General features: G+C 33.3%; 1 protein-coding gene and 1 pseudogene across 1 annotated transcript; both read left to right on the plus strand.

The window, feature by feature from the left end:
- The first annotated feature begins 301 nt into the window (after positions 1-301).
- LOC148626931 (uncharacterized) lies at positions 302-12,798 on the plus strand. The gene is made up of 5 exons (XM_088563659.1): positions 302-355; positions 566-579; positions 1,982-2,023; positions 7,506-7,542; positions 10,999-12,798. Exons 2-5 carry the CDS (start codon positions 577-579, stop codon positions 11,295-11,297), a joined length of 381 nt encoding a protein of 126 aa, XP_088419785.1. The 5' UTR covers positions 302-355; positions 566-576; the 3' UTR covers positions 11,298-12,798.
- On the plus strand, positions 6,412-6,844 carry LOC148626932 (uncharacterized; annotated as a pseudogene).
- Positions 12,799-15,362: the final 2,564 nt, after the last annotated feature.

Below are 15,362 nucleotides of genomic sequence, written 5' to 3' on the forward strand. Positions count from 1 at the left end.
ACGTTGGAATAAGATTTTCTGATAAATCAAGTTCTTTTACACATGGAAAGTTTCTAGCAAACTGTTCAAAGGCGACAACATCAGTCTGTGATATTGTATTTTCAGTTACCAAAGTTTTTTTTATACATGTTTTAGACAGCGGACGTAAATGCCTTCTTGTGAGATGAAAATTTAACTTATAATCATAAATTTGAAGGATATCAAGTGTTTGATTGGCTAGTCAGTATAGAGATTCAAATATGTCATTAATTGTATCAGTAGATAAGTATATGTCTATATATAGTTCCTCAATTCCTTTCAGGTGACACAACGATCCATGCTCGATGTCAGTTATAGAGACAGACAGCCTTTGAAGGTAATTGCTTTTTGAATCAGCAAAAGTATGATTTCGCAAAGAATAACAACCTCTTATGTATAATTCCACATCATTGACTTAGGTAGTACGTTCTACAATTTACTAAAGAGAAACTTGTCAGAACTGTCAAATGCTATTCGTTGTATATTATGCATCCTCCGCTGAATAAACAAATACTTGATTATATAGTTGATTTATATTTACTTTTAGCACTTGTAAAGATGGTAAGTAAGTGAAAGCTTCACTCCCAACATATTTGATGATGTTATGTTGCATGTTCAATACTTTCAAATTGGGTAAAAATGTAAAAGAAAAATTGCTAATTGTATCAATCATGTTGTCAGAAATATCTATAGCTTCCAGCTGAGACAAATTTTTAAACGACCATTTTTTAATGTGGTGAATTTTGTTTTGTGAAAGGTCGATATTCTGGATAGCAGGTGGAAATCTATATGGAATCGTAGTTAAGCTATGATAGCTTTAGTTAAGTGTTTTCGTCTCTGAATATGGGCATCCATGTATAAATCCTATATGTAAAGATATACTAAGATATAAACACATATTTGATAAAATGTCTGTCAAAGGGAGATAACTACATGTTGCTATTTTAAAAAGAATTATATATAAAACATTAATTGATTCATGAATTAATTGGAACAGGTACTTTTATATAACTATCGGCGACTATTTGTGTCCACAAGTGCTCTGAATCCCCTCGAGTGATTTATGATTACATGCGAGGGTATATCAGATGCTGGAATTCCCTCTGTTTTATGTTAAGAAACAAATATCCCTCCGATTTTCATTTAATTGCATTTAATTAATTTCTGCAAAGGTTACACCTCCCCACTGTTGTCAGTAGTAGAGGGGGTTTCTATTGATTGCAATAGTGAACCTAAATAATACATAGTACCATCCACAATACCGCCAGGAGGGTTAAAATTGTGACAAAGGGACATTTTCCAAGCAACCTGCCGATTGTCTCCGTGAACCGCTACATGAATACATTTCTTTCGTATAGAAAAGAAAAAGGGTTCACGGCAATGGCAGTTTACTCCGCGACTTTAGCATTATGATAGGAAAAATATGTCCGTACTACAATTAAAAGTTTCAAGTGCTTCCTGGCTGAATGTTGTTAAAGATTCATGTATACTTGTTGTCTAACGCCGACATTTTGGGATCTTGGGATCTTATCGTTGCTAACACCTCGTTTACACGCTTCGTTGGTGGTACCAATTTTAAAAATGTTATTTTAGTAGGTGCGGTCCTCTACACAGACAAAATTATTTCCTATGAATTTTCACATGATTTTCACACAAATTTCAAATATTTTTTTTCCCCTTTAATTGAACAAATAATCTTTGTGACAGATTTTAAGTTAAATTTAGGTGAATCACGTTAATTTCATGTAAAGTCCAAGTTGTTCATTTACTTTTGTTACTTTGCATGTATGATTTTAGTTACTTTATTTTCTTTGTTGTGTATGCATGTTTTCTATGTCTGTTTTTTTGTCCCTTGATTGCATTCTTTTGATTACCGCTATAACCTTGGTTCCCTTGATTACTCTTTCATGTGAAAAAGTATTTGCCTGTGAAATTTCATCAAAACATCTCTTGTTTCATGTAGCATAGCAGACACCTGATACTGGGTCAATGGAGAAGCATTGAGGTAAATGAAGAAAATATTTGGGCGTAATTCTAGAAACTTTCTCACGTTAACTAACAATGTGGCAAATCACGATAGAGATAGTGACACTGTGTTGTGACGTTTCTACCATCATCAGGCATTTAAATAGCTGATGTACTGGAATTTTCTTTGCGTTTAAATATAAACCAACCGATTTTAAGTATATGAAAAATACCACAGAGCAATCAAGGAACATTGATTCAAGAGAAACTCAAAAGACTGAACAATTAGAACTCCATCAAAAACTAAGAGCATGGACAAAAAAATGCTCTGAAAAGTGCAGGTTTGTACGTTTGGATCGTTACGGTGTAACCATCTGCACCGTGAAAACTGATTTGTTCAACGTGTCATAGTTTTCTGTCGTCTATCCTGGACTTGACTTTTTATTAGCAACTTGGTGGGTATTTCTAGAAAAGCAGAGGACGCTTAACCTACCGGTGCATCTGGTCTATGTTCCAAGTATTTAGTGGAATCCGAGTGGCTCGTTCACTTTTATTACTTCGTATGTGTTATTTTAGTTATCTTATGTTCTTTGTTGTGTTTGTCTGTTTCCCATGTTTGGTCTTTGTCCCTAAATTACACTCTTTTGATTTCCGCTAGAATATTGGTTCCCTCGATTACTTTTTAATAGTTGTGCCAAATTTCAATTTGAATGAAAGATAAACAAGTAAACAAGTGGTCTATAGTTTTATTGACCCCTATCGATTTTCAAAATGTGTTAAATAACTTCCTCATTCACTCATTCATACAACAAATTGACCGCCTCATTTTGTGTCAAAAATTCTTTTGATGGTTATCATTCCTACTAAAGAATTATTTATTTTAAAATTGGTGAGAAATTACATTTTTGTCATTATAAAAATTGGAAAATACAAGAATCAGTATTTTGTCTTTTGATAACCGCTATAACCTTGGTTCCCTTGATTACTCTTTGTCAACAGTCGGGACTAAGCAACAAAGATGACAGAATAACAATGGAATTTCTCGTAAGGCATTATAAAATACGTTTTGATTGTGCATATCAATCGTATGTTCTGATGCTTGGTTTAATAAACTTAAAGAGTAATTAAGGGAACCAAGGTTATAGCGGTAATCAAAAGAATGTAATCCAGGGACAAAGACCAGACATAGAAAACAGACACACACAACAAAGAACATAAAGTAACTAAAATCATACATACAAAGTAACAAAAGCAAATGAGCAACTCGGACTCCATTGAAAACTGGACCAGGTGCACCGGTAGAGTAAGCGTACTCTGCTTTTCGAGAAACACCCGCTCAGTTGCTTATAAAAAAAGTCAAGTCCGGGGTAGACAAACGAGGAATGGAAAACTATGACCCGTTGAATAAATCAGTTTACATGGTGCAGATGGATAAGCCATAACGATCCACGAGTTCATGATGACTACCATAAAACTTCTGTAGTGATGACTTCAATCTTGTAATAACGCATAACAAATAAAAAGAAAGACAACTCTGCCTCGATAAAGAAACGGCTGAGGAAAACTATGATTAAATAGAAAATGGGCTTGAATTGACGTCGAATGTAATGGAATGCCATTTTGAAATGACTTAAACCTTTGTTAAAGCTGTTTTATACGTGTTTCCTGTACCATCAGATATAGAATTTGCTAACAATCTATTCGATTTTATATTTTTGTTGCCAAAATAGTATGGTAAAACTAAAAACTACCTCGGCATAAGGAGCTAGCTACCACGATTTGGACCACTGACAACGGGAAATGGCTTCTGCAATATACTGCTTATGCTTTTATGCATATATTATACTAAAGTGTATCAAATACTAGTGTTCGTACTTTTGTCATCACCTTAGGTGATTTGGATGTATGCTAATTAGCTGCATACACGACAGCCCTGTTATTGGTGTAAAAATATATTTTCTTATTCTTGAAATTAGACCTAAACAATTCAGTGGACACATTTATACAGATTATCTCTGTTTTAGGTAATTACTGTCTTACCAGTCGTCATTCACTATAGTGGACTCTTCAGGCGAGAATTTTTCTGATGTGTTGGCGGCAAGAAAATTAATTAAATTTTATTTCAGGCCCTGATGTACTTTTACTAGTACTGATACGTTATATATCGGCCAGGGTCGTTCCCCATCGAAAGGAGAAGGGTCATTAAGGACCTCCATACTCCCATTTTTTATTAAAAGAAAAAGCTGTAGTTCGTGATGGCAAACCGTTATATCCAAGGAGACGAATGTCTGATCTTACTGTGTACGATTACTTACATGTTGTAAACGCGGATTACACGAGTTATCGCTCTTTGAACGATCGCCTATCCACCGGAAAACGGGTCATGTCCGCGATTTCAGCATCGATAAAGTAAAAATTCAATGTGGCCGCATAAAAAGAACAACTTCAAACTTTATGAAACAGATATGATTTTCCCAATCCAAGATTAAAATATTTTCGTGTTCTTTTCATGCGGCCAGTGTGATAAAAAAATTAAAGTATGACCGGCTATGTGGAATTCAGTCCGTTATCAGTTTTAGCATTTACACGTAGTTATAAACAGGAAGTACAAATGTCTTTTGCTGCTAGAACTTTTATATCTCGGAAAATAGCACATAAGTTTAAAAACAGGTACATATCTTAGTAAAGAGACTAAAAACCTCGAAGAAAGTGTTGAAATACCCCTTTTTGTCCAATATCTGTAAATTAAAATACACCACTCTGTCAACGACTAAACTAACAAACTGTAATCTTTTAAGTATCGTTCAGCTAGATCCTTTAATCTAAGTTTCCGCTATATAGATGACGTATTATCTTATAATATTAATTTTGGGGATTTGATACATCGCTTCTACCCAAAAGAACCTCAGAGAAAGGATACTACAGACACTTTGTAGTCAGCCTCATGTCTTGACCTACACTTGGAAATCGATTGCAAAGGAAAAGTATTGACCAAACTTTACAACCAACGTGATGACCTTTCATCCAGAATTGTCAACTTTCCTTTCATCTTGGGCAACATCCCTTCAGTGCCTGCGTATGGAGTGGTCATATCACAGCTCATACGTTATGCCAGAGCTTGCCGAAACTACGCAGACTTTTTGTATCGCACTAGAATTCTTACAAATAGGCGTCTGGAACAGGGTTATGTTGCTACAAGATTGAAATCATCACTACAGACGTTTTATGGTCGTCATCATGAACTCGTGAATCGCTACGGTGTATCCATCTGCACCATGAAAACTGATTTGTTCAACGTGCCATAGTTTTCCTTTCCTCTTTCGTCTACCCCGGACATGATTTTTATGAGCAACTCGGCGGGTGTTTCTAGAAAAGCTGAGAACGCTTACCCTACCATGCTCCCAGGTTTTAGTGGAGTCCGAGTTGCTCATTTGCTTTTGTTACTGTGTATGTATGATTTCGTGATTTTGTCCCTGTATTACATTCTTCTAATTACCGCTATAACCTTGGTTCCCTTGATTACTCTTTAAGTCAGAAATAAAATACTTCTCAATGAGACATGGTTATCGGATATCAACTTTATAGGCAGTGAAAAAGACGTATTATTTATAACCTTGAAATAAAAGCCTATTTCGCAAGGAGCAATGGTGTAGTACGAAGTCAGAATAGTATCTTCACGCTCTAGCAAACTTTAACAACTGAGAAATATAAACATCATATGCAGTAAATTTGCAGAAAACCATAAATCTGTGCTATCCTTTTTTTTGGTCTCTCTACCAAGAACAATGCCACACTGGACAAATATGTTGTTGATTAAAAATTCAAACATTTGGTCAATTTCTTCTGTATATTTGGAAGATAACTTGGAATTATTTCTTACAAAGTATGAGGAATCTTTACTAAGAACTATATATTTGTATCTAGGCGTACCATTTATTTTGGACAAAAAGATTTGTAATGTTTTTGAGTCGGGATTTTAACTGAGTACGGGGAATAGAAGTATACAGTGTTGAAAAATTACAGCATTTAATGCTATTATATTCTGATAATAGTCTTGAACTGATTTTCTCCATAAGATCTTTCGAATTTTAAAGGATCCACATTGAATTAACACACTACGGGAGAAACAAGTGTTGTGGTAGGACTGCTGAGCCTCTTGGACAGATGTGAGTATAGAAGTTTTGAAAGTTGTTTGGTGGTACATTTTGCAGATCCAGCTATGTAACGTTGCTTGTATGGATTCTTGTGGAGATTAGGAATGCACTACATAGACGGTAAATCACATACGTTGTCCTTGGTAGGGAGACCAAAAGAGGATCGCACAGATTGATGGTTTTCCACGATCTCTTCTTTGGAGAGTGTGGTAGCAGTACAGATCTTATCTGTGCTTTCATCTGCTACGTCTATGCGGCGAACAGTAATAATGAGATGGGTCTCATTCCTTAAAATTTCGAGCCACAATTGTCGGCAGAAGAAATAGCCGAATGGAGAAACAGTCAGAAAAAAATTGCAATATACTGCAATTGTTTGACGAATGGTGTACGTGCGAATGTTGTCAACAAATACCATCTGTCGAGGAGCGTGTTTGTTGTCAGGATTCGGGTCTAGTGTTTTCAAATTTAGATGACAACATCTATATTACCTAGCATGAAAGACCGCTTTGATGCCATAATTTTAAATACCGACGTTCTGGTTTAGCATAAATCCAGATGATTATGTTTATAGATCTACAGGGACGAGCCCCAGAATTACGGAATAATAGGTTCATTTTTACATATCGCATTATACTTTTAAATTCGACACACGATCATACACGTTTTATCGTGCTATTATAAAATCCTCAATAATCAATAATTGAAAAAGGACCAAAAAAGGGGGATAAATTTTGTTCTATTTGATAATTTACACTGATCTGGCATATATTGTGACTGCTTTTAAAATACTTTATCACACCTTTTTGTACATTTCCAAAAGAAACAAAGTTTCAGTTTCCTGTTTGTTTTGGAATGGAAAGTAAAGAAAAGGAGATGCCAGTACCGGCATATTTTATCAAGAAAATAAGGAAAAACAACTCAGATCAAAACTACTCTTAAGGACTACTTTTGCTCCAACGAAAAGTTTTTAACTGAAGTTTGTCATTGCGAAGACGGTCGTTCCATAACTTACAAACTTTCCTTTTTTCACTCGACTTTAACAGGTCTCACTTTCCATGAGTATTTATATACATGTAATTGATAGCTTGACATAATGACATAAGTGAAATATTGTTCATTGTTTACATACAGATTGTTAACTGGAATATACGGATTGATGTTTCAATATCATTACTTTTTGATTTTCATTGCAAAAAAAAGAAAATGTGTCACTTTCCAGTAAGAGGCTGGAAATTCAAATTTTAAGGACCAAAGAAGTTAAATTTCGTCATATACGTGGGTATTTTTTATCAATATGTTATCAGTGTATGTCGTGGGTATATATTAGTGCAAAAGTAAACAAGGGTTTTATTATCCTTTAATTTCTAGTTCTGGTGGATAAATAAACGGGAGTCAAGCTGTAAAGGTAAGATTGATAGTGGAGAGAACATCGTCAATTTATCGATATGTGAAATTAAAGGATCAAGCTTCTACTTTAGAACGGTTAATGAAAGGAGTCACTTTATCATTTATAAATTGCCTCCTATTATAGTTTTCAAGATATCGACTAACACTGCATAAGCTCAGATGGACTTTGGTCTCCGTCATGTTGAGTTAGAAACGGAATGGTTTAGTCGTATTAATAAAATACGAACCAGAAGAGTATCTTGTAAAAATGATTTAATTACTCGTTTTAGAACCTTTAGTCGTTATAACCAATCTTTTTTCCGTGAAAAACCATAATGATATCTTAGTTATAAACCCAACTGAAAGATCTTTGGCCTATGGAGGACTGATGCCTTTTATTTTTGTATAGGTATAAACGGAAATTATCAATAGAAATTTGGATCACTTCGCTTGTCATTGTCTTACTTATGATGATGTAACATGAACTATTTTTCTAATGTCATAATTGACAAGTTGAAAAACCTTAATTAGTTATCGCTCGACCATACAATTTTCTGTTAAGAAAAATAATGCACACCATATCGTTATATGAACAAGTAAATATATTCATAATTGTAATAAGTCGTTACAACGAGTTCCAACAGGCATGTTATTCTATATGTAGAAAAAAAATATTCCGAAAGAAAACTATAGAATTAAGGTTCTTGGATTACCGTAATACTTAAAAAATAAATTAAAAATAAGTTGCTGCGTGAAATGATATCTATATTAGCTATTTTTAATGCTATCTAATCATTAAAGAATTTAAACTGGCGGTAAATATACCGGAATAAACAAGGAAGTAACAAGAAATTTGTAAAAGTTAGCATCTGTTTGATATGAGATGTAAAATTAGGAAACAAGAGACATACTTAAATTTTCGAAATAGCCGATGTTCGATTAGATCAACCTAAATTTGAAAAAGAAGTTAAAATAATATCAAGCAACATAATGAAATATTTCGGCCAATGTTTAGAACAGGACATGCACATGCTCTGCCAAAATTCGTGACCTATACCTTCCAGATCTGTTTTCAAATGTTTGATAATATTATAAGACATACTTCTATTTCTTGATACCCTGTGTATTTACAAAAGATGACAACATTATACAATGTATATGTTTCATAATTAAGTGGATAATTGAATAATTTACTTCGGTGGTAAACATCAATTGAAAGACCTCAAAACAATTTTTTTTCTCTCTAACAATTTTAAAATTGACATTCAACTAGACACTAGTTAAATTCAAACAAATTGGAGAAGATTGACAAACTAACATATTTTTGAAACATTTACAGTTTTTTTCTGCCGCGCCTCAAAATTGATACAGAATTAATCCCATTACGTAGTACGTTGGTCAAGGTAACCCCAAATGCACCCTACCTCATTTCGTAACCTCTAATATGATTTTCAGGTACCCTTATACCTCCAATTTACGAATAATTTTGTCGCCAATATATTTTTCATACCTCGTTAAGAGAAAAATCTAACATTTTTGTTGAATTGAATTTCTCAAGGATCTACATTCTACATTATGGAGTGTTTCAACAAACATGTAGCAAAATTTTTATTTGAAGATATCTTAGTATTATATCATACTTATATCAAATACCTTTTAAATGGTAGAAAGTTTAAACTCCTTGATTATTTCCAGTAAACTACCAAAGACCCTGAGGTAATGATCATAACTTCATTCCCTGAAGTAACTCTATTAGAAGATGAAGTTGTCTTGTTAAATATCAACTTAATGAATAAATTCAGCAACGACTGTCAATACTTTCAGTGCTAAATCAATTTCTATGTTATGATCCTTGTGAAATAACTTTCGGAAATCAGGGCGTTTTAATCTTCCGCAATCTACGAATAAGTGGAATTTAAGTTCGCAGCGTCATCTAGCCAATCTTAACATAACTTGGGAAATATCGCTCTAGAACTTTCTAAAACCTCATAAAAGGAAGGTTAATGATAATTGGAACAATTTTTTTAAATTAGTTATGCCTACTTTCAGAAAGTAAAAGTTCCATTTAATCCTATCAAAGTTTTGTCAAATTCGATTTATTAAAAATGAAACGCTGATAAATGATGATGTTCTTAAACTAAACCTTGCAGATATATTTAATAATAAAATCGAGGTAATTAATATCACAACAATTCAGTTCAAGATATAACCTGCGGAAAGATTAAAGCCTTATTGATATACTCTCAGGTTTTAACACAAATAAAAGTTAATCACAGAAAACTCAAGTGCCTGAAAATGACACTTTGAAATGCACACTAGTGGTCAATAGAATAACTTTTATTTCTTTCATATTTAATCGACAATGTTTGTTGTATGTGATATCCAGAATTTTAAACAAAAATATTTATTCCATGTAGATTGGCACTGCAGTGTCATATGGCAAAAATGAGAGATTTTTGTACGACAAGGAAAATATGTATTTCTTCCGTATTATTACATGCAAGTATATTCTTGTACCATTTTATCTATTCAAAATGTTATGTATTATATCTTAGGTGCAAGGTCTCCATGTTATATTCGTAAAGCTTTCACTATTTTCTTCCACAATTGAAATTCGTTACAAAATTAGAATCTACTTTTGTTAAATCAGCAAACAATTTCTTATTTTACAATAAAGATATCTTATTAGGAAACAACTATCAAGATTTCTGGAGTAAGGAGAACAGCTAGAAATGATGCAAATATAAACCTACATCTTTTTATTTTTGATATTTTGTTTAAACTGTTATAGTAAATAAAGAATGACATGTGGTTTTTCATATAACCTTGTTCTTAGGAGATAGAACGTATGAAGATTGTGTTGTAGAATTTAAAATTTAAGGAAATAACTCTGTACATGACACCAAAATGCAATAGAAACTGTTGGAGTTTTGACGTGAATTATTTATTATTATTATATAGATAGCAGTGATTTACCGACTGTTCCCAGTGTAATTTTTTTCCGATAATTCACAATGTGATATAAATTCGGTAATTTCATTCTCGTGCTTTCTCCCGCCAAAACGTCACAACACGCGTATCAATCCGCCAATCACAAAATTTTAAATTTGCGTTGAAAATAACAATGAATAATGGAGGAAATCTATATAATAAATAGGATAATCAATTGGTTATCATGAATAACCAAAAGATAATTACTCGTGCCAAGATCGCATTAAGATTTCGTTACATCTATGCGTTCTTCGGCACTCGTGATCATATTTTGGTTATTCACTCTTTCCAATTAATTGTCCTATTAAGATTGGAATGAATAATTATACGTTTCACGATATAGACCCATAATGCAAGTTAATATCAAAAAATCAAAATGTTTAGTCTTACGTTTAATGATGTATCAAATGTTACAAAATTTGCATGATTCTTATAAGCACTTCTACTTAATTTTTATTCATTTTCTATTTTCTTTACTTTTCAGCTGGCGTTAACCAGTGTCAGTACCCTGACGGATACCTTAACTGCAATAGAATTGGTATCACATCCATACCGAAAGGTTTCCCAACAGATGTACGTGTCATCGATTTTTCAAGAATCAAAATAATAGAAATTCAAAGTTACGCTTTTACTCAATTATTTCAACTTGAAGGGATTATTTTATTAAGAAATGATATAAACGTTATAAGGAATATATCGTTTTCGTTTCTGTCGACTATAAAGAAATTGTGGACTGATAGAAACAATTTATCTCCGTCTTCAATCGATCTAATGGCATTTTAATTTGCCTTCCATAGTAGAACTGGACATTTGTGAAAACCATGCCATGGCCAATTTCAAGCTGAAATTTTCCCAGACTTATGCCCAACGTCAAAATACTGAAATTTGACAGTTACGGTGGGTTTAAATTTTGTAATTAGTATAAAGTACTGCCATTAATTGACAGTCTTTACATGAATATTCCTGAATGTTTTACTATCAATTACGAAACGACACATTTTGTAGTGAACATAGCACACAGATTCGACAATTGTCAATTGATCTAAATCAAATAGAACTTGGATCATTTTGTCACTTAATTAATATTGATGACCTATACATTGACATTTATTTGCTTGCAAATGTTTTCGAATACATTTTCAAAGCATTAAAATGTTTAGAAAAACACAGTATGAACAAGATTGATGTGAAAAGGAATGGAATTCCTGTCACTTTAGGAGAAAACCATTTAAAACATTTATATAGAATGTGTCAGGCAAATTGTTTACAGGAACTTGATTTGTCCTGTTACAACTAGCGATATTGGTTTGATCTACATATTACCGACCTTCACAGCTTTAGAAATATAATATCAGTATTCAATATAACAACTATTATTAGATTCCTCTATTTGCTCTTGTGATATTGTACTGAATGGATACCCAAATTTAGTATACTTGGGCACCTTAGTGTAGTATTTTTTAACAGTAAAGCACAATTTTCTTAAGATCATTTTCAGAACTAAAAACATTCATTGGTAAAAACAGTATTTTGGGCGATGGTACTAAGTATAATAGAAATTCAAAAGATTTTTTCTCAACTATAAGCAGCTTCAAAATCTGAATCTAAATGGGAACCGTTTACAAGACCTACCTAATGCTTTCTTTAGATACTATAAAATGTTTTAACTTATCCATTTTCTCTCTAACAATTTTGAAATTTACAGGACTTCCTCTTGAAGTAAATCAATTTGTTCACTTAAGTTATATCGACCTGGGACACAATAAGATAAAAACAATAAATCACGAAGATCGAATATGAATCAGTTTAACTAATTCGTTAATGTAATTGAGTGGAAATCCATTTCTGTGCAATTGTGAGACATTACAGTTCCTTTTATGGCCAAATATTTCCAACATCCACGATTTCAATGAATTAGTCTGTACGACAGAAAGTGGAGAATCGGTTTTTTATTGCTTATGTATTGGACGACATTGAGGAATTTGAACGCCATTGCATTGATAAGGAATTTCCTTAAAAGCGCATGGTGCTCGTATGAGATAGAAATTGCGTAGACGCACGCTTGCAGGGAAAACTGAAGGAATATTATATCAAGTAAAAAATTCCCAGGGAAACACTTCAAAGTTCATTGCAAACTATATGCCGTACAGTTTTACGCATGAAATGGCCAGAAAATGGAACTAAGGAGAACCAAAAGGAAATTCTGATATGAAGCCATTATCCTTGAATCATATAACCTTTTTCTAAACTCTCTTGTCATACTTAATATTTTTTGCTTACAGAATTTTTCTTATTATTTCTCAATGATGACCTTGAATAAACTAACTAAAAAAAAACAAAACAAAAAACAAACAAATATAAACATAGGCCACCCAATTTAATGTCCAGGTAAATAAACGAACCTTGATATAGGCGATGTTATACCATAGTCTCTGAAGGAAATTTCCTCATTTTGCAAATTTAAAAAAAATGGTGTAAATATTTTTTTAGAATGTGTAGAGTTTGCGGGGACTATATAATAGACTACTGCAATTTGGATTTTAAAGCTATCGCAAGTGTTCGCACTGCACCAGTGTGACTTGCTGGTCATACAATATCGTGTATCTTATCAAGTCCATTTTCCTGTAGGTTTTATTTTGGTCCGCTAGATTGTTAAACGGATTGTCATTCAAAAAACGTACACGTCACCGTTCTTAACAGTACTGTGTTATAATATACAAACCTAGGGTATACATGCACCCCCGCTCGTTATATGTAAAAATATTTTGTAAGATTTTGCAAGAAAACAGAAATGAATGCTCCGTGTAGGTAAATTGTGTTACATTTGCATCTTTATATTTATTTTGTTGTGTATATAAGAACATTCCGTAATACAGTATACATATATATATATATATATATATATATATATATATATATATATATATATATATATATATATATATATATATATATATATATATATATATATATATATAACGTCTCAGAATGTGACGACTCTATTCGGTACACTGCTCCATCGGATCAAATTGATACAGGGAAGACAACGTAAACTTATAGAAGGCTCTGAAAAATTCCCAAAGATGTTAGAAGCAAATTTTTGGTCGTTCCCTCCGTGGGACTCGAACTCGTACCGCTGTGGGATCTATGGCAACACCGCCTGCACAAAGTGAATGATGCATGTCACAACAAATCAATATTATACACACGTCTCAGAATGTGACGACTCTATTCAATACACTGCTCCATCGGATCAAATTGATACAGGGAAGATATGTAAACGTTTAGAATATACGATGTTAGAACTGTCGCAAATGTTTGGTCGTTCCCTTCGCGGGACTCGAACTCGTACCGCTGTGACATCCATGGCAACACCGCCTGCACAAAATCTATCGCCTTAGACCACTAATCCGATGGAGCAGTGTAGCAAATAGAGTCTGAGACGTTTGTATAATATTGATTTGTTGTGACATGCATCATTAATTTGATCCTCTATCCTACATATTAACATCTAAATGAACTGTCCCGTACTACCATACATCGTGTACTAAGTAACAGCCCTAGATTAATCCTACGAGGAGGAATGACCCGGCCAGAGAAAGCTATATTTATATATAGCCTGGCTGGCCGAGTGGTCTAGGGCGCTAGACTTTTTGCAGGCGGTGTTGCCATGGATGTCGCAGCAGTACGAGAGAAAGAGAGGTCTTAACTAAGAGTCATGTATTGAAAAAAGTAAACGGTCTTGAAGTTCTAGAGGAGGATTTTGTTAGTTTAATTATAAATCTTATTTTGTATAAATTGAATGATACATTTTACTCTGGTTACATTTTAAGTTGATGAGTTTTTGTCATTTCTGGGTTTTCCCCCTTGGACTTCTGTATCACTCATATTGAATGTACTATGCAACATAACTGTGTTGGAAATAAGAACCAGTCCATATAGACACTGCCTATGGTAGAAGTGATTCATAGTGTAGAAAAACCCACCGAATAAACAGGTTATTTTTTTAATCTACAAATACTACATATTTTTACGTAAAGATAGTCTTTGTATGTATTCAGATCTGCACTTTTTAGAAAATCATATGTATCTTCTACAAAAATTTACAAAATCAAATCAAATCAAGAACAATTGCTCTTGCAAAGTGCCAACTTCATACACAATATATGATTTTCATCTCGAAAATGCATTAACCAAGTGACAAACTGAGACATGCATGAATCATATCCTCTCTGATATTTATAAAGACTGCTACTAAATACGTTTGTTTCTGATCAGATTTGTTTTCTGTTTCTTTGGTTCTACTCACTGACACGTTTGGGCATTCAAATAGCTTATGTCCAAATTTTTTTTAACAATCTACCAGTCATTAAGAAATGTGTTAAATGAAATAAATAAACGTGTTTTTTAGCTATCGAAAGTTATAGATGTTTACAAATACTTTTTCCAACTTCATAACCTTTAAATATTCCTCACACTTTGTTGCAATGAATAGTAAATAAATGGTAATAATAAAATAGCCGAACTGATGACCTTAGGCACTAGTCGAAAGGAATATAACGATGGCAATATTTGTCCCTAAATTTCATACTTTTATATCGCGCTAGACGTCTTACAATTAGGCTTTTGGAACAGGGCTATGTTGCTACAAGATTGAAGTCATCACTACAGAAGTGTCATGGTCATCATCATGAAATCGTGGTTCGTTACGGTGTCTCCAACTGAACCAGGAAAACTGATTTGTTCATTTTGTCATAGTTGGAATATAAAGAGGCGACTAGTTCGCTGTACTTGTGTATCATGTCATTTTAAGGCCATCTGTCGCCTTCCAGGTGGTGTGAGAGTTTC

This window comes from Perna viridis, chromosome 1 (genome assembly GCF_037379345.1).
Source record: "Perna viridis isolate PV_CMFRI_1.1 ecotype Kerala chromosome 1, ASM3737934v1, whole genome shotgun sequence".
Classification (NCBI taxonomy): domain Eukaryota; kingdom Metazoa; phylum Mollusca; class Bivalvia; order Mytilida; family Mytilidae; genus Perna; species Perna viridis.